This window comes from Macaca fascicularis, chromosome 3 (assembly GCF_037993035.2).
Source record: "Macaca fascicularis isolate 582-1 chromosome 3, T2T-MFA8v1.1".
Taxonomy (NCBI): Eukaryota; Metazoa; Chordata; class Mammalia; order Primates; family Cercopithecidae; genus Macaca; species Macaca fascicularis.
In genome coordinates this window covers 90,183,356-90,206,965 of record NC_088377.1, presented here as the reverse complement: position 1 = coordinate 90,206,965, position 23,610 = coordinate 90,183,356, and the positions used below count along the sequence as shown (strand labels likewise).

At 41.5% G+C, this 23,610-nt stretch overlaps 1 protein-coding gene across 11 annotated transcripts in view; it reads left to right on the top strand.

The window, feature by feature from the left end:
- SUGCT (succinyl-CoA:glutarate-CoA transferase) overlaps positions 1 to 23,610 on the top strand; it is a 752,487-nt gene that overhangs the window by 54,862 nt on the left and 674,015 nt on the right. For all 11 annotated transcript variants that reach the window (XR_010585693.1, XR_010585692.1, XM_065542089.1 and 8 more), the window contains 2 exons: positions 566 to 616; positions 5,919 to 6,039. Coding sequence is in view for 9 of the 11 variants with exons in the window: in XM_065542089.1 (XP_065398161.1) it covers positions 566 to 616; positions 5,919 to 6,039 (172 nt within the window). In the remaining 2 variants the exon portion in view is untranslated. The remainder of the gene's footprint in view (positions 1 to 565; positions 617 to 5,918; positions 6,040 to 23,610) is intronic.

Sequence of the window (23,610 nt, the reverse complement as noted above, 5' to 3'; positions counted from 1 at the left end):
ATATTTCTTCATGCATAAAATAAATTTAAGAGGATGATCTATGATATGAATGGCTTTCTTGTTCAGCAATAAGAAGAACTTTCATAACTGGGCACAGTGGCTCACGCCTGTAATCCCAGCACTTTGGGAGGCCGAGGTGGGCGGATCATGAGGTCAGGAGATTGAGACCATCCTGGCCAATAAGGCAAAACCCCATCTCTACTAAAAATACAAAAATTAGCTGGGCATGGTGGCGTGTGCCTGTAGTCCCAGCTACTTGGGAGGCTGAGGCCTGTGAATCGCTTGAACCCGGGACACAGAGGTTGCAGTGAGCCGAGATCGCACCACTGCACTCCAGACTGGGTGACAGAGCAAGACTGGTCTCAAAAAGTGAAAAAAGAAAAAAAGAAAAACTTTTATGATAGTATTTTAATATACATGCTTTTTTTTTTTTTTTTACTTTTTATTTTGGATTCAGGGGATACATCATTGCATGTTTGTTATGTGGGTATATTGCATAATGGTAGGGATTGGGGCTTGTATTTTGGTCATCGAAATAATATATATATATTTTTTTAATTTTTAGAGTATTGCTGTTAATATCAAGGATCCAAAAGGGGTGAAAATCATCAAAGAGGTACAGTATGCTGTATAGAAGGCATCCTACCACCTAGGTTATAATTAGGGATTGAAATATCAGAGCAAAAGTGTTTTAAAACTCAATTTTATGGGTGATCTGTACATTTGCAACAAATACCTTTTAAGTATTTACCTTGATTTGTATACTTCTTTGTAAGTGTAATGTGCTTTAAATTTTTTGTATATTGTGTATCATTATGGTGCTAGCTACTATTGACTGACCACCAACTCTGTAGCAAATCCTGGGCTTGGGCACTTTGCTCACGTTATCTTCTCTAATCCTCAGATTTTACCTTGTAAATGAAGTATTGAAATCTCATTTACATAAAAGGGAATTGAATTTCCTGGTGCCTAAGTGATGCTCCAAGATTACCTAGCTAGTATGGGGAAAGCTGACATTTGGATCTGAGTCACATCACTGGAGAGTCCAAGCTTTCTCTAACCCTTACTCAGATGATCAGTATATCCAGACCTGATCTCAGCATCTTTCTTAGAGGAGCTGGAAGGCACAGTGGTTAAATTAAGGATGGATACCTTTGCATGGGATTTGAATCCTGCCTTCTGTGCTTACTGGCTATATGACTTCAGACAGGTTATATAACTTCTTTGTGCCTCAGTTTCTTCATTAGTAAACTGGGTAATAATAGTACCTACTTTCTTTCTTTTTTTTGAAACAGAGTGTTGCTTTTTTGCCTAGGCTGGAGGGCAGTGGCATGATCTCGGCTCACTGCAACTTCCACCTCTTGCGTTCAAGCAATTCTCTTGCCACAGCCTCCAGAGTAGCTGGGATTACAGGTGTGCACCAGCACACCTGGCTAATTTTTGTAATTTTAGTAATGATGGGGTTTCACCATATTGGCCAGGCTGGTCTTGAACTCCTGACCTCAAGTGATCTGCCTACCTTGGCCTCCCAAAGAGCTGGGATTTACATGTGTGAACCACTGTGCCCAGCCCAATAGTACCTACTCTCTAGGGTTGTTGTTAGAATTGAGTTAGTCTGTGTAAAATGTGTAGATGAGTGCTTGCCACATAGTCAGCACTCATGAGTTATTAGCTGTTATTATTTCCTATGTTCCTGATGTTGGATTCATCATGTGGGATAAACCTTGTTTGCCATCTTTGCTAAGGTTTATAGGTGAATCTAATGGATGTACAGTATTCTTCTGTATTTGGGGGACTGATTCTACTAGAACCTCAACATATACCAAAATCTGTGAATACTTAAGTCCTGCAGTACAGGACTTGTGGAACCTGCTTATATAAAAAATTGGCTCTCAGTGTACATGGGTTTTGCATCCAGTGCATACTGTATTTTCCATCCACGTTTGGTTGAAAAGAATCCACCTAGGGGTGGACTTGCACAGTTCAAACCCCTGTTGTTCAAGGGCCAACTGTACTTAGGGCTATTTGGTTAGAGAACCAAGTCTTAAACTTATTTATTTATTTAGAGACAGAGTCTTGCTGTGTCACCCAGGCTGGAGTGCAGTGGCGCGATCTCGGCTCACTGCAACCTCCGCCTCCTGGTTTCAAGCAATTCTCTTGTCTCAGCCTGTGGAGTAGCTGGGTCCACAGGCACGTGCCTCCATGCCCGGCTAATTTTTATATTTTTAGTAGAGATGGGGTTTCACCATATTGGTCAGGCTAGTCTCAAACTCCTGACCTCAGGTGATCCACCTGCCTCGGCCTCTCAAAGTGCTGGGATTACAGGCATGAACCACTGCGCCTGGCCTCAAACTTTATTTTTTACCCAAACATGAACTTAGCTTCAATTGCTCTTCTGCTGCTTTATGTTCTCTATCTTGATCATTGAAAGATAATCTTTAATTATTAAGATCAGAATCAGGGACCATCCTTTTTGGTTCTGCTGGATCAATGCAGCCAATTTAGAATTTTCATTAACTAGATGTATTTTGAACCCAAAGCTTGAAAATCATCCTGATCTTACCACCCTGCCTTCCCATATCTTTCCTGTAGCATAACTTAGGTTTGTTTTTGTTTTTCTTTTGAAACTTGTTTTGATTTTTCGAAATTGTTCTCCTGGCCTCAAGCAATCCGCATACCTTAGCCACCCAAAATGCTGGGATTACAGGTGTGAACCACCATGGCCAGTCAATTGCTTTTAAGTAGTTATACAATTCATAAGTTATGTATCTTACTTTCTAAAGGAAAAATTATTTTTTCTCTAGTCTTTCTTATTTCTGGTATAGATTTCTCTTCTGGCCTTAAGAGTAGCAAAAAAGGCCAGGCATGGTGGCTCACACCTGTAATCCCAGCACTGTGGGAGGCCAAGGCGGGGCGGATCGTGAGGTCAGGAGTTCGAGACCAGCCTGGCCAACATGGTGAAACCCTGTCTGTACTATAAATGCAAAAATTAGCCAGGCGTGGTGATGTGTGCCTGTAGTCCCAGCTACTTGGGAGGCTGATCAGGAGAATCACTTGAACCCGGGAGGTGGAGGTTGCAGTGAGCCAAGATCGCACCACTGCACTCCAGCCTGGGTGACAGAGTGAGACTCCATCTCAAAAAAAAAAAAAAAAAAAAAAAAAAAGGGATTGCTAATATAATGGGTCTAGTTTATAGAAACAGTTCCAAAGTATTATACAAGTCAATCAGCTGGATACATGAGAGCTTCAAAAAGTATGACTCCTTTGTCAACTAGGCTAACCAAAAACAGGTTGTGTAAAAACTGAAACTCTGCTTAGAAAACCTATATGGAACTTAGTATTATTGTGGCGATATGATTTGATAACTTTTGATCATGTGTTATCCAATATTTCAGACAATTTTCTATGTTAATTAGTTGACAGTCACAATATCATTATTACGGGTGTGTGTTATGGTCAGCATAGCAATGCATGAGTTTTATTTTCCTATGACATTTTGTTATGAAAAATTAAAACATTCAGAAAAGTTGAAAGAATAGTGAACTCTCATTTATCCTATGCCTAGATGAAACAATATTAGAATTTTGCTATATAGCATGCAGTTTATTTTCTTTTTCTTCCTTTTTTGTTTTTTGAGGTGGAGTTTCGCTCTTGTCTCCCAGGCTGGAGTGCAATGGTGTGATCTCGGCTCATTCCACCCTCTGCCTTCCGTGTTCAAGCAATTCTCCTGTCTCAGCTTTCCAAGTAGCTGGGACTACAGGTGCCCACCACCACGCCTGGCTAATTTTTGTATTTTTTAGTAGAGACAGGGTTTCACCATGTTGGCCAGGCTGGTCCTGAACTCCTGACCTCATGTAATCTACCTGCCTCGGCCTCCCAAAGTGCTGGGATTGCAGGTGTGAGCTACTGCACCTGGCTAGCCTGCAGTTTATTTTCTTTAGTGCTTGTAGGAGTGCATGTTTTTTTTTTTTTTTGAGACAGTCCCACTCTGTTGCCCAGGCTGGAGTTCAGTAGCAAGAACTTGCTCACTGCAGCCTCCACCTTCTGGGCTCAAGCAGTCCTCCTGCTTCATCCTTTTGTGTAGCTGGGACTACAGGCATGTGACACCATGCCTGGCTAATGTTTAAATTTTCTGTAGAGATGAGGCCTTGCTATGTTGCCCAGGCTTGTCTCAAACTCCTGACCTCAAGTGATCCACCCCCTCAGCCTCAAAAAGTGTTGGGATTACAGGCGTGAGCTATTGGGCCCAGCCAATTACTGTGATTTTTTTTTTTTTTTTTTGAGATGGAATCTTGCTTTGTTGCCCCAGCCTGGAGTGCAGTGGCACTATCTTGGCTCACTGCAACCTCCACCTCCTGGGTTCAAGTGATTCTCCTGCCTCAGCCTCCCGAGTAGCTGAGACTACAGGCGTGTACCACCATGCCCAGTTAATTTTTGTAGTTTTAGTAGAGACAGGGTTTCGCCATATTGGCCAGGCTGGTCTCGAACGCCTAACCTCAAGTGATCTGCCTACCTTGGCCCCCCAAAGTGCTGGGATTTACAGGTGTGAGTCACTGTGCCGAGCCAATAAAAAATATATATATAAAATATTATTTATATATATATATATATAAATATTTTTTTTTTTTTGAAACAGGGTCTCACTCTGTCACCCAGGCTGGAGTGCAGTGGTGCGATCTCAGCTCACTGTGACCTCTGTCTCCTGGGTTCAAGTGATTTCTTGTGCCTCAGCCTCCCGAGTAGCTGGGATTGCAGGCATGTGCCACCACACCTGGCTCATTTTTTTGTAATTTTAGTAGACAGGGTTTCACCATGTTGACCAGACTGGTCTTGAACTTCTGACCTCAAATGGTCTGCCTTACTTGGCCTCCCAAAGTGCTGGGACTACAGGTGTGAGCCACTGCACCTGGCCCTTTACAAACATTTTTAAAAGTAGTCACAATTGAAATTTTGGGAAAAAAATTAAAATTAAGGTTTACAGTGCTGCATTGTCCTCTAATTCCTGTAACAGTGGTCTGGGCGTCACAATCTGGAATTTGTTCCTGACAGTTCCTGGTTTACTGGGCTATAGTTTAGTGGCCTGAAGAAAAAAAACTTCGGTGGTTCATTAAATACATTTAAAACTCTTTGGGAAGAATGCATCTGAAAGGTGTGAAAACATTTCAGAATCCTGTTTACATGCGTTAAGTGCATGTTATAATGAGGAATATTACGTAACAATAGGGATGCTGAGTAGTAAAGACTTTGTATTTAGGTCTGTTTTTGGAGACAAGGTCTAATAGTCTCCCAGGCTGGAGTGCAGTGGCACCATTGCAGCTCACTGCAACCTCAACTTGCTGGCTCAAGAGATCCTCCCACCTGAGCCTCCTGAGTAGCTGGGACCATAGGTGTGCACCACCTTGTCTGGCTAATTTTTGTAGAGATGGGATTTTGCCATGTTGCCCAGGCTGGTCTTGAACTCCTGATCTTGAACTCCTGGGCTCAAGCAATCCACCTGCCTTGGCCTCCCAAAGTGCTGAGATTAGAGAAGTGAGCAACCAGACATGACCTATTTAGTTTTCTTGTAAATGTTTTAAAAGGTGTTTTTCATAGATTTAATGTACTTACATTCTAATTTTTCTACCTAATCTTTTGAGAATCTATTTGGACAGACCATGTAGTCTAGATATTTATTACATTTAAAGGATGCAGAATCCATTCAATACCATGTACTTACAAAAACTTTAAAAGCCATTATTTTACTGACAGTAATGCTTTAAGTAGTTGACCAGAACTTCTATGTTTATCTAATTTGCTTCATCGGTCCTGTGATTTTTCTGAGCTATTAGAAAGGGAGAATCAATTGTGTAGAATTTAAAATTCTATCATGTGAGGATTTGTTGAGGGGAAGTCTGACTCATGTTCACCTCTTCCATCAGCTCGCAGCTGTTTGTGATGTGTTTGTGGAAAACTATGTCCCTGGCAAACTGTCTGCAATGGGCCTGGGATATGAAGATATAGACAAGATTGCTCCTCACATCATCTATTGTTCCATCACAGGTATTTCAACCCCACATCCTTGTCAGTTAAAAGGTTTTCCAGTTTCTGTGTTTTCTTATTGCTGTAAGAAACTTCTTGCTGGCTTTTTTTTTTTTGGAAGTTATTCTGCTTTCTTTTTTCCCAGGCCATTTAGGTTGCTGAACATTAATTTTTTCTTTTTTGTTTTTTCTTTTTTTTGAGACAAAGTCTCGCTCTGTTGCCAGGCTGGAGTGTAGTTGCGCGATCTCGGCTCACTGCAACCTCCGACTCCCTGGTTCAAGCGATTCTCCTGCCTTAGCCTCCTGAGTAGCTGGAATTACCAGGCACGTGCCACCATGCCTAGCTAATTTTTGTATTTTTAGTAGAGATGGGGTTTCACCATGTTGGCCAGGATGATCTCGATCTCCTGACGTCGTGATCCACTCTCCTCAGCCTCCCAAAGTGCTGGGATTACAGGTGTGAGCCACCGCATCCGGCCTTGGATGCTGAACATTATTAAGGAACATTAATCTAAATGAAAATTTTCATAAATTTATTGGCTATTCATATTTTTTCTTTGAATTATCTGCCTATAGTTTTGCTAATTTTTATGTTGATGTTTTACAAATGTTTACAAAGTACTGTTATTAACTCTTACAATTTTTTTTTTCTTTTTTGAGACAGAGTCTCACTCCGTCGCCCAGGCTGGAGTTCAGTGGCGTGATCTCGGCTCACTGCAACCTCTGCCTCCTAAGTTCAAAGGTTTCTCCTGCCTCAGCCTCCTGAGTAGCTGGGATTACAGGTGCATACCACCACGCCTGGCTGATTTTTGTATTTTTAGTAGAGATGGTTTCACCATATTGGTGAGGCTGGTCTCTAAATCCTAACCTCAAGTGATCCACTAACCTTGGCCTTCCAAAGTGCTAGCATTATAGGCATGAGCCATCATTCCCGGCCCAGAGTTGAAATGTTAATTGACTTTAAGGTAATAACATAGGAGCCCAAGGTATCCCTTCAATATATTCAGAAGCACTAAGCCAAGAGAAGGAAAAGAGTGGCATAAAGCCTTCCGATTATTCAGCCCTTGCCAGTGAACTGCTTATATATGCATGTATTTGTATGTTTAGGCTAAAGGGAAAAAGTCACAGTGTTACTTAGTTTTCTATATAAGTACTTAACTCTTAATTAGGGATGCAATAGAGAAAAGTGACTCATAACATAAAATGTTATATTAATAGTTTGCATCAGAAAAATTCCTAGTATTATAAGTTTTTACTCAGTCATCCACCAAATATTTACTGCAAACCTATGATCTTCCAGGCAGTAGACTCCGATTCTGGAATATAGGAGTGATAAAAATCCATCTGCGCTCTCTAGAGCATTTGTATTCTAGGTTAGGGTGATAGATGGTAAATAAATAAGCACTTTTATTTTTGTTTTTGATAATTGAGTCTGGTAGTTGGCAAGGGGGTGGGGTGAGGATAAGTTATTTCATACTGGTAGAGAGAATGCTCTACCCATATGGTGACATTTGAGTAGAGACCTGCATCAGGTCAAGGAGTAATTTTTTTGTGTTTTTCATAGAGATGGGGTTTTGCCATGTTGGCCTGGCTGTTCTTGAACTCCTGGCCTTATGTGATTGGCCTACCTCAGCTTCCGAAAGTATTGAGATTATAGGCGTGAGCTACCATGCCTGGCCAGAAGTGTTTATTTTCATAGACAATTTATACTTAAAAACATAGATTGTTTAAGCAGAAAGGCATATAGCATATGTAGGTTGGAATTACTTGCATTTCTTTTTTTTTTTTTTTTTTGATACTGAGTCTCACTTTGTCCCCCAGACTGGAGTGCAGTGGCACCATCTTGGCTCACTGCAATCTCTGCCTCCCCAGTTCAAGCGATTCTCCTGCCACAGCCTCCTGAGTAGCTGTGATTACAGGTGCGCACCACCACGCCTGGCTAATTTTTGTATTTTTAGTAGAAATGCGGTTTCACCATGTTGGTCAGGCTGGTCTCGAACTCCTGACCTCATGATCCACCTGCCTTGGCCTCCCAAAGTGCTGGGATTATAGGCATGAGCCACCGTGCCCGGCCTTTATTTTATTTTTTTGAGGCAGAGTCTTGCTCTGTCACCCAGGCTGGAGTGCACTGGGGCAATCTCAGCTCAGTGCAACCTCTGCCTCCCAGGTTCAAGCAATTCTTATGCCTCAGCCTCCAGAGTAGCTGGGGTTACAGGTGTGCACCACCTTGCCCGGCTAATTTTTGTATTTTGGGTAGAGAGGGGATTTCACCATATTGGCCAGCTGGTCTCTAACTCTTGACCTCAAGTGATTCACCTGGCTCGGCCTCCCAAAGTGCTGGGATTACTGGCATGAGCCACCGCACTTGACCTTTATCTCGTTTTTTACTTCCTCTTTACTTGCCAGTTTCCCTCACGCCATTGAAGGTTGTTATTCTATTCCCAGTTCCACATGTAATGCAGAGCACATGATAGGGGTTCTACAGCCAACAGCAATTTTTTTTTTTTGAGACAGAGTCTCACCCTTTTACTCAGGCTGGAGTGCAGTGGGGTGATCTCCATTCACTGCAACCTCTGCCTCCTGCGTTCAAGCGATTCTCCAGCCTCAGCCTCTTGAGTAGCTGGATTACAGGCGCCCGCCACCACGCCTGGCTAATTTTTTGTATTTTTAGTAGAGACGGGGTTTCACTATGTTGGCCAGGCTGGTCTTGAACTCCTGACCTCATGATCCATCCGCCTTGGCCTCCCAAAGTGCTGGGATTACAGACGTGAGCCACCACACCTGGCTAATTTTTTTTGTTTTTTTTTGAGATGGAGTGTCACTCTGTTGCCCAGCTGGAGTGCAGTGGTGCAGTCTTGGCTCACTGCAACCTCCACCCCCTAGGTTCAAGCGATTCTTCTGCCTCAGCCTCCCGAGTAGCTGGGATTCTAGGCACCCACCACTATGCCCAGCTAATTTTTGCATTTTTAGTAGAGACAGGGTTTCTCCATGTTGGCCAGGCTGGTCAACAGCAGTTTTTGAACTAGTGAATGAGTAATCAGAACTTGACTAAAGAGTTTAATAGTTGCAATTTTTCCTGCATTCTACTTTTCAGAGATAGGGATAAGTACTAAATAGTATGCTTATATTTTCCAAAGAAACTTTCAAAGAATAGCCGGGGGTTAGTACATACTTAGCTTTATCTGTGATTTCTTCTATAGCTTATCCATGGCACTACATAATGATCATTGCTTTAAGATACCAAAAGAGCCTATACCATGAAGCAAATATTCTATTATTGTCATAGATCACTATGCCTTAGGTCTTTTCCTAAGCTAGGAAAAGGAACTGGTGCACTTAGAGATTTTAAAAAGGAACTAAGCAAAAGCTTTACTCCTTATTATTCAGTAAGTTTATCTTAAAATAGATATCTGAAAATATTTTTTTACTGTAGAAAGCTTCAAAATACTTTGTTTTTTTTCTTTGAGATGAGGTCTTATTCTGTCACCCAGGCTGGAGTGCAGTGTCATGATCATAGCTCACTGCAGCTTCTAACTTGTGGACTCAAGCAGTTATTCTGCTTCTGCCTTCCAAGTAGCTGGGACTACAGGTGTGCACCCCCACGCCTGGCTAAATTTTTAATTAGAAAAGTTTTTTTTTGTAGAGATGGGGTTTTGCCATGTTGCTCAGTCTGGTCTAGAACTCCTGGGCTCAAGTGATCCTCCTGCCTCAGCCTCCCAAAGTGCTGGCATTATAGGTGTGAGCCACCATGCCCGACCTATTATCTGTTGTTTTAAAAAATATTCATAAAAAATAAAATACTGTAATTTCTATGGATTCAGGTTAGTGGAGTTATTATAATAATTTGCTTTTCACAGTGTAATTATCAATATGGTGATATTGTAATTGCCCAATGGATTCACCTTGCCTGCTGCCTCAACAGAGCTGATTTATCAAGACAGGGTACTTGCAATAGAGGAAGAGTTAATTCACGCAGAGCGAGCTGTGTGGGAGACTGGAATTTTATTATTACTCAGGTCAGTCTCCCGAGCATTCAGGGATCAGAGTTTTTAAGGATAATTTGGTGGGTAGGGGAAGGCCGGTGAGTCGAGAGTGCTGATTGGTTGGGTCAGAGATGAGATCATAGGGAGTTGACGCTGTCCTCTTGTAAGGAGTCAAATCTGGGTGGGGGCCATAGATCACATAAGCCAGTTTATCAATCTGGGTGGTGCCAGCTGATTCATCAAGTGCAGGGTCTGCAAAATATTTCAAGCACTGATCTTAGGAGCAGTTTAAGGAAGGTCAGAATTTTGTAGCCTCCAGCCGCATGACTCTTAAACCATAATTTCTAATTGTGTAGCTAATTTGTTAGTCCTATAAAGGCAGCCTAGTCCCCAGGCAAGAAGGAGGTTTGTTTTGGGAAAGGGCTATTACCGTCTTTGTTTTATTTTATTTTATTTTATTTTTGAGACGGAGTTTTGCTCTTGTTGCCAAGGCTAGAGTGCAACGGCACAATCTCGGCTCATTGCAATCTCTGCCTCCCGGGTTCACGTGATTCTCTTGCCTCAGCTTCCTGAGTAGTTGGGATTACAGGCATGCACCCCCATGCCTGGCTAATTTTTTTGTATTTTTAGTAGCGATGGGGTTTCTCCATGTTGGTCAGGCTGGTCTGGAACTCCTGAACTCAGGTGGTCCACCCGCCTCCGCCTCCCAAATTGTTGGGATTACAGGTGTGAGCCACCGTGCCCAGCCTTTGTTTTAAACTATAAACCATAAACTAAATTCCTCCCAAACTTAGTTCAGCTTATGCCCAGGAATGTACAAGGGCAGCTTGGAGGTGTGTTAAGAAGCAAGATAGAGCTGGTTGGGTCAGATCTCTTTCACCATCTCAGTTACAGTTTTTCAATGGCGGTTTCAGTATCTTCATATAAAGTAAGCTGCAGGCTGGGCGCAGTGGCTCACGCCTGTAATCCCAACACTTTGGGAGGCCGAGGTGGATGGATTACCTATGGTCAGGAGTTCGAGATCAGCCTGACCAATATGGTGAAACCCTGTCTCTACTAAAAATACAAAAATTAGCCTGGTTTGGTGGCATGTGCCTGTAGTGCCAGCTACTCAGGAGGCTGAGACGGGAGAATTGCTTCAGCCTGGGAGGCAGAGGTTGCAGTGAGCCAAGATGGCATCACTGCACTCCAGCCTGGGTGACAGAGTGAGACTCCGTCTCAAAAAAAAAAAAAAAAAAAAAAAAATTAAAGAAGTAAAGTAAGCCGCAATGTTAGGCTGGTTGTCATTTTAGATGGGAAAAAGAGCTGTAGTGATTGATTGATTGATTGATTGATTGATTGATTTGGAGGCAGGGTCTCCCTGTGTTCCTCAGGTTGGAATGCTTTGGTACAATCTCCGCTCACTGCAATCTCCACCTCCTAGGTTCAGGTGAGTCTCCTGCCTCAGCCACCCGAGTAGATGGGATTACAGGCATGCACCACCATGCCTGGCTAATTTTTGTATTTTTAGTAGAGACGGGGTTTCACCATGTTGGCCAGTCCGGTCTGGAACTCCTGACCTCAAGTGATCCATCCACCTCGGCCTCCTAAAGTGTTGGGATTACACGTGTGAGCCACTGTGCCCAGCCCTGATGATTAACGTCTGTACTGAATGACAGATTCTATACATGGTAGATGATTCTTGGCCACTAGATCTCACTTTTTAAAATGTGCTGTTTAATAGATCCATAATCATATTTTTATTTTTCTGTCTAAACAATAATATTTATATGTGTGACAGAGTGAGGGAGATATTTTTTTCCATTAGAATCCTGTAATCTAATGGAAATGTTGAGGTTTAAAATGTTAATATAGGTAAATTATTTTCTGAATGATCATATTACCATAAAAGTGCTGCATAACCAACAAATGCAAAATGCTATATGACAATAAGCATTTATTTTTGTTTCCCATGTCTGTGGTTGGTTGGGATTCAGTTGATACAGACTGGTTAGGTTTGGCTCCAAGTGTGGGTTGGGGGACTGGTATGCTCTGCATGTCTGTTATCCTCCTTGGACCAGTGGCCACCAAATGCATCTCCCCTTATAGGGAAAGGTGGAGTGCAAGAGAACAAGCCCATTTTCATCAGTGTGTTTAAAGCTTCTGCTCCCAGTGCATCTGCTAACAAATGGAATATTTGTCAAAGCAAGTCACATGGCCAAGTCCAATACCAATGGGTGGTGAAATACATTCTGTTTCAGAGGGAGGAACTACAAAGTCGCATGGCATAGGGCGTGGGTTTCGAGCAGGATGACAGTTGAGAATAATAATGCATTTTATCACATCATCGAGTCAAATAAAATTCTAGTCTACTTGGGAAGCCCACACTTCCTAATGATTCACATTCATAACCAACTGGTTAGGGTCAAAAGTTCTTCTGGGCCTTGACTTAATGATTGGATAGTGTCTAAGTTTTCTTACAGTTCTCAAATTCTGTATTAACGTTTTAGTATGGCGAATGGCATTGGAGATAGATTATATAATTCAGTAGTTCTCAGATAAGGAAGCATGGTTCTATCATGTGCTTTTTAGTGATATAATGGAGGAATGAGAGGGGGATAGGCAGATAGTCCGAAAACATACCTCTCATTATTCTATAATCTCCTCATTCTCACCTCCTGACAATTATTGGAATAACATCTATATACTCAGTTCTTCTTTATTTCCTGATAATGAAACAGATCCAGAACTAAGGTCACACAGCTATTTAATAGCAGATGGGTTTAAAACAGGTTTCTTGACTTAGTAGTAAGTGCCTTTATGCTTTTCAAGACATATCAATAAGTAATGACATAGATTTTGTAATTAGGCGACACTGAACAGCGCTACTTGAGAATAATATATTTTTGCCATTTTCCTTTTCTTTGTTTTTTGAGATGGAGTCTCGCTCTGTCGCCCAGGCTGGAGTGCAGTGGCGCGATCTTAGCTCACTGCAAGCTCTGCCTCTCGGGTTCACGCCATTCTCTTGCCTCAGCCTCCCGAGTAGCTGGACTACAGGCGCCTGCCACCACGCCTGGCTAATGTTTTGCATTTTTACTAGAGACGGGGTTTCACCGTGTTAGCCAGGATGGTCTTGATCTCCTGACCTTGTGATCCACCCGCCTGGGCCTCCCAAAGTGCTGGTATTACAGGCGTGAGCCACTGCGCCTGGCCTATTTTTACCATTTTCTTTCACTTGTTGCTAATTTTATTGGCAATGATGGAAGTCATGAACAAATTTATTAGTCAGGGAGTCTAAATTTCAACAGATTCTTCCGGAAGCCAAAGCCATTCGTGAGTCGTGAGTTTGTGTGCAAAAACAGCAAGGTTCATCTCTTTTTTTAAAATTTGATTTTCTTGGCTGGGTGCGGTGACTCACGCCTGTAATCCCAGCACTTTGGGAGGCCAAGGCGGGCAGATCACAGAGGTAAGGAGTTCGAAACCAGCCTGACCAACATGATGAAACCCTGTCTCTACTAAAAATACAAAAATTAGCTGGGTATGGTGGTGGGTGACTATAATCCCAGCTACTTGGGAGGCTGAGGCAGGAGAATTGCATGAACCTGGAGGCGGAGGTTACAGTGAGCCGAAATCATGCCATTGCATTCCAGCCTGGGTGACAGAGAGACTTCATCTCAAAAAAAAAAAAAAGGTTTGATTTTCTTGGTAATCAGTGTGTCTGTGTGTGTGTGTGTGTGTGTGTGTGTGTGTGTTTTATAAGACTGATTACGTCAGTCTAAAGTTGCACATGTTATGATTGAGATCCTAGACTTTCCTGATGTTTCCCCGTGGTATTGCTGTCTTGTCAGTGCTGTCCAAGCCCAAATAGTTTGTTCTCACTCAGATGTTGGCCTTACTGCTGATGACAGTAATCTTAGAATGGCTGGGAGATTGACTTTAATGCACTCTGACAGTTGTGTGGTTGAAATTGCCTCAGTCTGTGAAATCTGGTCTGCAGGACAAAAATGCTAGAGTGATCACAAGGGAGGAAGGACCTGATTATTTTTATTAGCACGGTCCTCTTATCATTTCAGAGGGAGCTGAGTATGCACATTAGGGGGCAGTGTTTAAACAGCTATTATTCACTAGGAGTTATTTTTGTAAAAAGGGCGGTGTTTCCTGTGTACCTCTGGGTAGGAAGACTCTCTGAAGGACATATTTATATTTGTGAAGTGACCACTCTATACTTCTCTATACTTTTAGAAGTACAATGGTATTTCCCCTAACAATTTAAGTTGTACCTTCTTTCCTTTGTATCTTCTGAACATGTTATTAATTATGAAAATTTAGCAGTAGGAATCCTCTCCACTACATTTTAAAATGTTATTTCTTCTCTTCTTGTTAACTTCATTACTCTTTCTTTCTGGAAGGATAAACATTTCATTATATTATTGACTAGACTGAGTTTGTAGTGGGAACACTGTATATGTCATTTAATGAAGTTTCCTTTTTTTTTTTTTTTTTTAAAGGAAGAGGGTTTGAAAAGTGCCTTTTTGATTTTTGTGAATTCCTCAGGGACATTTCCTTAATCTCCATTTATATAGCATTACATAGAGGTAAAATCATACAAAATATGTGTGTTTAAAATATGAAGACATACAAGGTAATGAATAGTACAAAATTCAAGAGAATGATTAACTCTGGGGAATGGGGAGGGAGGATGTGGGACAGGGAAGAGAGACACAGAATTTCACTTATATTCGCAAAATAAGCTGACTGGCTGGTACATGAGTATTTGTCGTTCTGTATTTTATGATTAAGTAAGAATAAAAGATTCAGAAATGCCCACATAGCTCCCCTCCTTTTTTCTTTCCTTTCTTCCCTTCCCTACCCCAAAACAGCTATTTCTTGAGCTTCTATATACTCCTGGCTGTGTTGAGTGTTCGGGGCAAACAATGTAGACATTGTCCTTGCATTTTTAAGGAGCTGACAGCCTAGGTCAGAGACATTCTATAAACAAGTTAAAACATATAATAAATACGACATGTATTAGCAAACTATACTATTATGAAAGAATGAAATAGTACTGTGGTGGAGGTTAATAGAGGAGGGGTGGCATGCTGTAAATGGGCTTGTCAGGGAAGGCTTTTTTGGGGATGTAACATTTAAGAGACCCAAAGGATGACAAGGAGCCAGCCATGTAATGAGTAAGGGGAGAAGTGATTCAGGCAGAGAGAATACCATGTGCAAAGTCTCCGTGGCAGGAAAGATCTAGATGCCTTTAAGGGTCTAAGAGAAAGCCAATGTGTTTGGAACACTATAAACTGGAGCAGTATGCTTGAGAAGATACTGCAGAGGTGTGCAGGGGCTGTGGCATGCTAGGAGGGATCTGAGCAGTGGAGGGGTAGGATCATAATCTTTAAAAGAGGTAGGATTTTTCAGTAGAATGCAGATTAAAAAAAAAGAGGTAGAATTCAATTCCTGGTTGACTGACTTCATTATAGGCACTGGAGATGGACATGGGGCTCATGTTTCACAGAGTAGCTATAAAGATAATTTTTTAAGGATTATTAAAGGCCCTCATAGTGTTTCAGAGGCAATAGCAGAGAATGGTGAGCCCAAATGGATGAGGCAAATTATTTAGCAACTGCATTCTACATTCATATCACAGCAACGAGAATACAAAACAAAACACTGCTGCAGTTGGATTCTTACGGCATGAGTTAGTCTGTGTGTGTGTGTTCTTATTTTCGGCATATTCACCACATAACCATAGCTTTAAAAAAAGATAGAATAATTAGAATAGGATCTGCAAATCCATACTGCAAATTCATAGCTGTTTTGAAGGTGAGAAAAGACATTAAGACTAGAGAGAGGGAAAAGAAGGAAGGAAGGAAGAGGGAATGAAGGAAAAAGGAATGAGGGAATGAAGAAAGGAAGAAGAGAAGGAAGAATAAAATAAGAGAGGCAGAGTGGAGTAAAATGGGATAACAATCAGCAAGATTTTTTAAAAATTTCTAAAGACAGTAGTCTAGATTAGTTCATCTGGTGATATTCACATGGCATGAAGCATCATTTGTAGTCTGAATAAATAATCAATATGGAGATGATAGTTCTTGACATTAAAGGAACTCTCATAGTCAAAACAATTGAAAACTACTGGTCTAAATTATGAGTGTCTCTGTTGCACTCTCTTACATCAGGAAATATTTTTTCAACAGAATTTCAGGATTTCGTGGCCATATGTCCAACTTTATAGCCAGTGATCTTTAGTGAAAGTGTGGTTTGACATATTTACCATTTCATATTAAGCTCATTATTTAAAGAAATAATGACACCATCTCTGCAGGGGAAGAGAAACTTAGCATATAAATGTAGGGTTTCTTTCTTTTTTTTTTTTTTGGAGACAGAGTCTCCCTCTGTCGCCCAGGCTGGAGTGCAGTGGCCAGATCTCAGTTCACTGCAAGCTCCGCCTCCTGGATTTACGCCATTCTCCTGCCTCAGCCTCCTGAGTAGCTGGGACTATAGGCGCCCGCCACCACGCCCGGCTAGTTTTTTGTATTTTTTTAGTAGAGACGGGGTTTCACTGTGTTAGCCAGGATGGTCTCGATCTCCTGACCTCGTGATCCACCTGTCTTGGTCTCCCAAAATGCTGGGATTATAGGCTTGAGCCACTGCGCCCAACCAATGTAGGGTTTCAAAACACAGCCCTTGGAGCTAAGAACTCAGGTTATATTTTGTCTGTAGACATGGACTGATTCCAAAAAATGACTTTATGCCTTCATTTTATTCCCCAACGGCATAACCTTTTATCTTTAAATACTTCTTTTTACCCATACACGTATAGCAGATATGTTACACGATTGGACTTACTGGAGTACAAGCAGACACTTTCTTCTCTCCCAGCCCACCTCTGCAAACCTGCGCTATCCACTTATTCTCTTTGCTCATAGATGAAATCCCAAGCAAGTCCTATAGATTTTTTCTCCCCAGTTATTTCTTTCTTTTTTTTTTCTTTTTTCTTTTTTTTTTTTTTTTTGAGACGGTCTGGCTGTGTTGCCCAGTCTGTAGTGCAGTGGTGCAATCTTGGCTCACTGCAACCTCTGCCTCCTGGGCTCAAATCATCCTCGTCCTCAGCCTCCTGAGAAGCTGGGACTACAGGCACATGCCACCACGCCCGGATAGTTTTTGTATTTTTGGTAGACATGGGGTTTCGGCATATTGCCCAGGCTGGTTTTGAACTCCTGGGCTCAAGTGATCTTCCTGCATGGGAATCCCAAAGTGTTGGGATTATAGACGTGAATCACCATGCCTGGCAGTTATTTCGTTTAAAGTATTAAAATGTTCAGTCCAATCTAATATCAAAACCTTAGGCTCTTGTCCAGTTTATGACGTCTCCTTTTCCCCCACTTCAGGCTACTTTCTTGGGAATGTGAAGAGTATGTGTGTGTGTTTGTATTACAGGTGCACATATGTTGCATGTGTGTGTGTTTGTATTATGTATGCACGTGCATGCATGTGTGTGCATGTCTATGTGTTTTGGAAGAGCCTAGTCAGTTTCTTCATTATCCATCTTTTCCTATTGCTAGCTGCTATTTGTGGTTTCTTCAGAATCAGGCCCTCCCAGGGAAGGGAAGCGAGTTAAAGGGTGCAAAAAGGCTATTACTTGACTGCTGTAGTTGTAACCTGCAGTGGAGCCTTCTGTGTGCCTGAAGCTCTGTAGGTGGCTCTCTTTTATGGGGAGCTTTGTAGTCTCCTCAGAGACCTCAGACTGTAGTTCTCCCACTTCAGTCCCTGTTTTTTTGTTGTTATCTATACACAGAGTCTATCTGTTATGATCACCTTGTCCTATAGGCAGCCCTCATGGGTAGAATTCCTTTTCACATAAACTCCTTCTGCTTTCCTCATGGTGAACTTGGCCCATGGGGAAAAACCCTCCTTCCTTCTTGTCACCATTGGCAGGTGTACAGTTTATTCCCAACTCTTAGCTCTGTTGCCTTTAACTGATGTAACCATAATTCCTTGCCTTTGGTATTCTTTTAGACACATGCCACAGGTGCTTAGGTAATTCAAAATTCCCAGAATTCCCAAATTCCCTTGGCATGTGCCAAGGTCTCTGATGCTGTTTTGGAAGTCTCTCTTGTGTGGCTTAAGTTAAGGTGAAAACAGCTTGCTCCTCTCTTATGACAGAATTAGATACCTAGCATATAATAACAACTCTTTCCAAGGAAATTCGACTGAAGGTTTTATTTAATTTTCCACCTTTTCTCACATATCCTCAAATGGATGATAAGCTAATGGCAGCAAAACTAGTTTCATAATCTTTTAGTGTTATCTGTGCTAGTATTCTGGCACTTAGGACATTTCTTGGGGGTTTGAAGCCTCAGATGAAATAGAGAAGGAGTATCTTTGGCACATTCTTTAAAGCAAATTTTGCTGAAGAAATATGTTTTTCAGGTAGTAAGGAATAACGTTAAGTCGAGTGAACATGAGATAGCTGTCTTCAAAAGTTTTTAAGTATGGAAATAGAATATTTATTTAAGGGTGCAGTGACTCATGCCTGTAATTCCAGCACTTTGGGAGACTGAAGCGGGCAGATTGCTTGAGGTCAGGAGTTCGAGACCAGCCTGGCTAACAGGGTGAAACCCCGTCTCTACTAAAAATACAAAAATTAGCCGCTTGTGGTGGTGCACGCCTGTATTCCCAGCTATTCGGGAGGCCGAGGCATGAGAATCACTTGAACCTGGGAGGCGGAAGTTGCAGTGAGGTGAGATCACACCATTGCACTCCAGCCTGGGCATCAGAGTGAGACTCCATCTCAAAAAAAAATAAAAATAAAAAAAAGAAGAAGAAAGAAAAAAAAGAATATCTATTTAATAAGATAAAAATATTTAGGCTAATGTTGTAGATATTTTCAACTATTTAAACTCAAGTGAAAAGGTTAACTTTTTCTGTATATATAATTTTAAAATATATTTTCTTGCTATGAAAAATCAATTTAAAGTTGATACTGAGTTGTTACTGGGTATAAGAAACATTATGACAGTTTTCCTCGGGAATTTTTTTTTTTTTTTTTTTGAAACAAAGTCTCATTTTGTTACCCAGGCTGGAGTGCAGTGGCATGATCATAGCTCACTACAGCTTTGACTTCCCAGGCTCACGTGATCCTCCCACTTCAGTCTCCCGTGTAGCTGGGATCACAGTCATGCACCACCACACCTGGCTAATTTTTTGATTTTTTTGGCAGAGATGTGGTCTCACTATGTTGCCCAGGCTAGTCTCAAACTCCTGGCCTCAAGTGATCCTCCTGCCTTGGTCCCCTGAAGTACTGAGATTACAGGCGTGAGTCAGCCACTGTGCCCAGCCTACTTGGGAATTATTTATGAAACTGTGGGATTAAGAAAATCTTGGAGCCGGGTACGTTCACTCATGTGTGTAATCCTGGCACTTTGGGAGGCCAAGATGAGAGCATTGCATGAGGGTCAGGAGTTTGAGGCCAGCTGGGGTGACATAGTGAGACTTTGTCTCTACAAAAAATAAACCAAAAAAAAAAATTAGCCAGGCATGATGCTGCAAGTCTGTAGTTCCAACTACTCAGGAGGTAGAGGTGGGAGGATCACTTAAGCCCAGGAGTTGGAGGCTGCAGTGAGCTCTGTACCACTGCACTCCAACTTGGGTGACAGAGTGAGAACTGATCTCTTAAAAATAAAAAGAGAAGGGCCCAGTGCAATGGCTCATGCCTGTATTCCCAGCACTTTGGGAGACTAAAGCAGGTGGATCACCTGAGGTCAGGCGTTCGAGACCAGCCTGGTCAACATAGTGAAACCTTGTCTCTACTAAAAATACACAAATTAGCCAGGCGTGGTGGCACATGCCTGTACTCCCAACTACTTGGGGAGGCTGAGGCAGGAGAATCGCTTGAACCCAGGAGGTGGAGGTTGCAGTGAGCCGAGATTGCGCCACTGCGCTCCAACCTGGGCGACAGAGCAAGACTCCATCTCAAAAAAACAACAAAACAAAAATAAAAAGAAAAAAGGAAAAAGAAAAATGTATTGGATTGGAACATGGATAAAGTGATTTCCCATTCTATTAAAAGTGACAAAATTGGCCGGGCACGGTGACTCACTCCTGTAAATCCAAGCACTTTGGAAGGCCGAGGCAGGCAGATCATCTGAGGTCAGGAGTTTGAGACCAGCCTGGCCAACATGGTGAAACCCCATCTCTACTAAAAATACAAAACTAGCTGGGCGTAGTGGTGCATGCCTGTAATGCCAGCTACTCGGGAGGCTGAGGCAGGAGAATCACTTGAAACCTGGAGGCGGAGATTGCAGCGAGCCGAGATCGCGCCATTGTACTCCAGCCTGGGCGACAGAGCAAAACTCCATTTCAAAAAAAAAAAAAAAAATGTGACAAAATTGTTCATCTTAGAAGAGCTCTGCTGGGTGTAATTATGGATATGCAAGTACCTTCTCATGACACAACTTTGTACATAAATGTATGTGGTCTTTTTCAATTCCCAGATATTTCTATTTTTCTGATACTATTGATTTAAAAAAAAGAAACCCAAAACTTTAACAGGAGACTGAGCTGTTTTTCTACATACTTTAAAATTCCAGAAGCAAAGAGATCGCCTGGGCCTAGAAATATGGTATCAATTTAGTATAGATCATTACCCACCAGAATCAATTGATTTCATCTTTGGTCTCTAACTTCTGATATATGGTTAAAATAGTTTCCAATTTAAAGAATCTCTTGGAGACTAGGGACCAGCAAAAGGAAAAAGATGACAATACTAGTTAATGTCACAGCAGTAGTTATTTCAAAACTTTCACAAATTGAATGTTTTATGGATCGTGCCAGATAAACATGCCAGGACTTAGCCATCATCCAAAAACCCTGTCATCAAAACGGAATTGTTTCCCCTTATGGTAATAGGCCTGGGAAATAAATCCATAAATTTAAAGAAGCAATGTTAGATAAGAAAAAATTTTATACTTAAAAGGATAAAAACATACATGTTAGATAGTGTTTAGATAGCATTTATCTCACTAATTATTTTTTTCATTCTTTGGATGTTTCTTCAAGCCAGCATTAGTGCAATACCACAACTTTCAGCCTTTTATTTGAACCTCAGTGTATTTAATGACAACGGTTAAATATATGTGGAATAGGTAATAGTCATGAATCTGGAAAGATCAGGGATTTTGATGGAATGCCATATTGTGGAATCAGTGAAATCCAATTTGTAAAGAATATATTATGCACAAAGGTTTTTCAAGCGAAAAATATCAAAGTTTAAGAAATTTGGCAAATGTACAGTTAAGTTTATGTGAGGGATTAGTTCCAGGACCGTCTGTGGATGTTCAGGTCTCTGTTATGATTGGCATAGTGTTTGCATATAACTTATGCACATCCTCCTGTATCCTGTAAATCATTTTTAGATTACTTGTAATATATAAAGTAAATGCTGTGTAAATAGTTGTTATACCTATTGTTTAGGAAATAATGACAAGAAAAGAAAATGTACATCTTCAGCACAGATGCAAGTTTTTTCCTAATATTTTCCATTTGTGGATTGGTTGAATCCATGGATGTGAAACCCATGGATACACAGGGCAGATTGTATTTGATTATAAGAAAGACTAGTCTGGTCAAGTGGGTGACTCATGGCTGTAATCCCAGCACTTTTGGAGGCTGAGGCAGGAGGACTGCTTGAGCCTAGGGGATAGAGACCAGCCTGGGCAACATAGTGAGATTCTGACTCTACAAAAAATAAAAAAATTAGCCAAGTGTGGTGGTGTGCACCTGTGGTCCCATCTCCTTGGAAGGCTGACATAGGAGGATTGCTTGAACCTGGAAGGTTGAGACTGCAGTGAGCTATGTTGCACCACCACACTCCAGCTTGGGTGACAGAGCAAAGATCAGTCTCAAAAAAGAAAAAAGAAAGACTAATCTAACAAGCCACCAATTAGGAAATGGGCAAAGGACTTGAATATACACTGCTTCAAATAAGATATACAGATGGCCAATAAGCATATGAAAAATACTCAACATCATTAGCCATTAGGGAGATGCACACCAAAACCACAATGAGATACCTACCATCTCACCCCCATTAAGATAGATACTATCGAAAAACTGGGAAACAACAAGTGTGGCTGAGGATGTGGAGAAATTGGTACCACTGTGCACTGTTGGTGGGAATGTAAAATGGTTCAGCCACTCTGGAAAACAGTATGGACATTCCTCAACAAAATTAAACACAGAAACTGGGTGTAGTGGCTCACACCTGTAATCCCAGAACTTTGGGAGGCTGAGGCGGGTGGATCACTAGAGGCCAGAAGTTCAAGACCAGCGTGGACAACATGGTGAAACCCTGTCTCTACCAAAAATACAAAAATTAGCCGAGCGTGTTAGCAGGCACCTGTAATCCCAGCTACCCCAGAGGCTGAGGCAGGAGAATCACTTGAAACCCGGAGGCGGAGACTGCAGTGAGCTGAGATTGTGCCAGAGTGAGACTCTGTCTCAAAAAAAAAAAAAATTTTAAACAGAATTAGCATATGATTCAGCAATTTTATTTCTAGGTATATAGCGAAAGAATTGAAAGCAGGACCTTGAAGAAGTATTTGTACACTCATTTGCATAGCAGCATTATTCACAGTAGCTAAAACATCAAAGCAACCCAAGTATCCATTGACAGGTGAATAAATAAGGAGTAATGATGGAATATTATTTAGCCTTAAAAAGATGGGGAATTCTTACACATGCTACAAGGATGAACCTTGAAGACATTTTGTCAAGTGAAATAAACTAGTCAGAAAAGGTCAAATACTGTTTGATTCTACTTATATGAGGTTCCTAGAGCAGTCAAATTCATAGAGACAGGAAGTAAAATGGTAGTTGCTAGAGGTTGGGAGGAAGGAAAGACTGGGGAGTTAGTGTTTAATGGGTATAGGGTTTCTGCTTTCCAAGATGAAGAAGTTCTGGAGATGCATGGTGGTGACAGTTATACAACTATGTGGATATATTTAATGCCACTGCACTGTACACTTAAAAATGGTTAAAACAGTAAATTTTTTGTTATGTATATTTTGCCACAATTTTAAAAAGTAGAAAAAAAAAGAGGAAAGAACAGTCTAAACTGTAAGGTATTCTATGGAAGAAATTCAGATTACTATGTCACAACTAGTAGAAAATGTTTTAATATGTCTTGGATCATGGTCTACAAATACAAGTAAATATTTGACAATTAGGTATTGAATATGTAAAATATTCTCTTGTTCAAGAATAAATTGATTTTTTTTTTTTTTTTCTTGCTCTGTCGCCCAGGCTGGGGTGCAGTGGCACGATCTTGGCTCACTGCAACCTCTGCCTCCCAAGTTCAGGTTCAAGCAATTCTCCTGCCTCAGCCTCCCGAGTACCTGGGACTACAGGCACACACCACCATTCCCAGCCAATTTTTTTGTATTTTAGTAGAGACGGGGTTTCACCGTGTTGTCCAGGCTGGCCTCGAACTCCTGAGCTCAGGCAATTCACCCGCCTCCGATTCCCAAAGTGCTAGGATTACAGGTGTGAGCCACCGTGTCTGGCCTACTTTTCTTTCTTTACCATATGTCGCTTTTTGCCTCCTACACACCCTCAGTTGTGTTTCA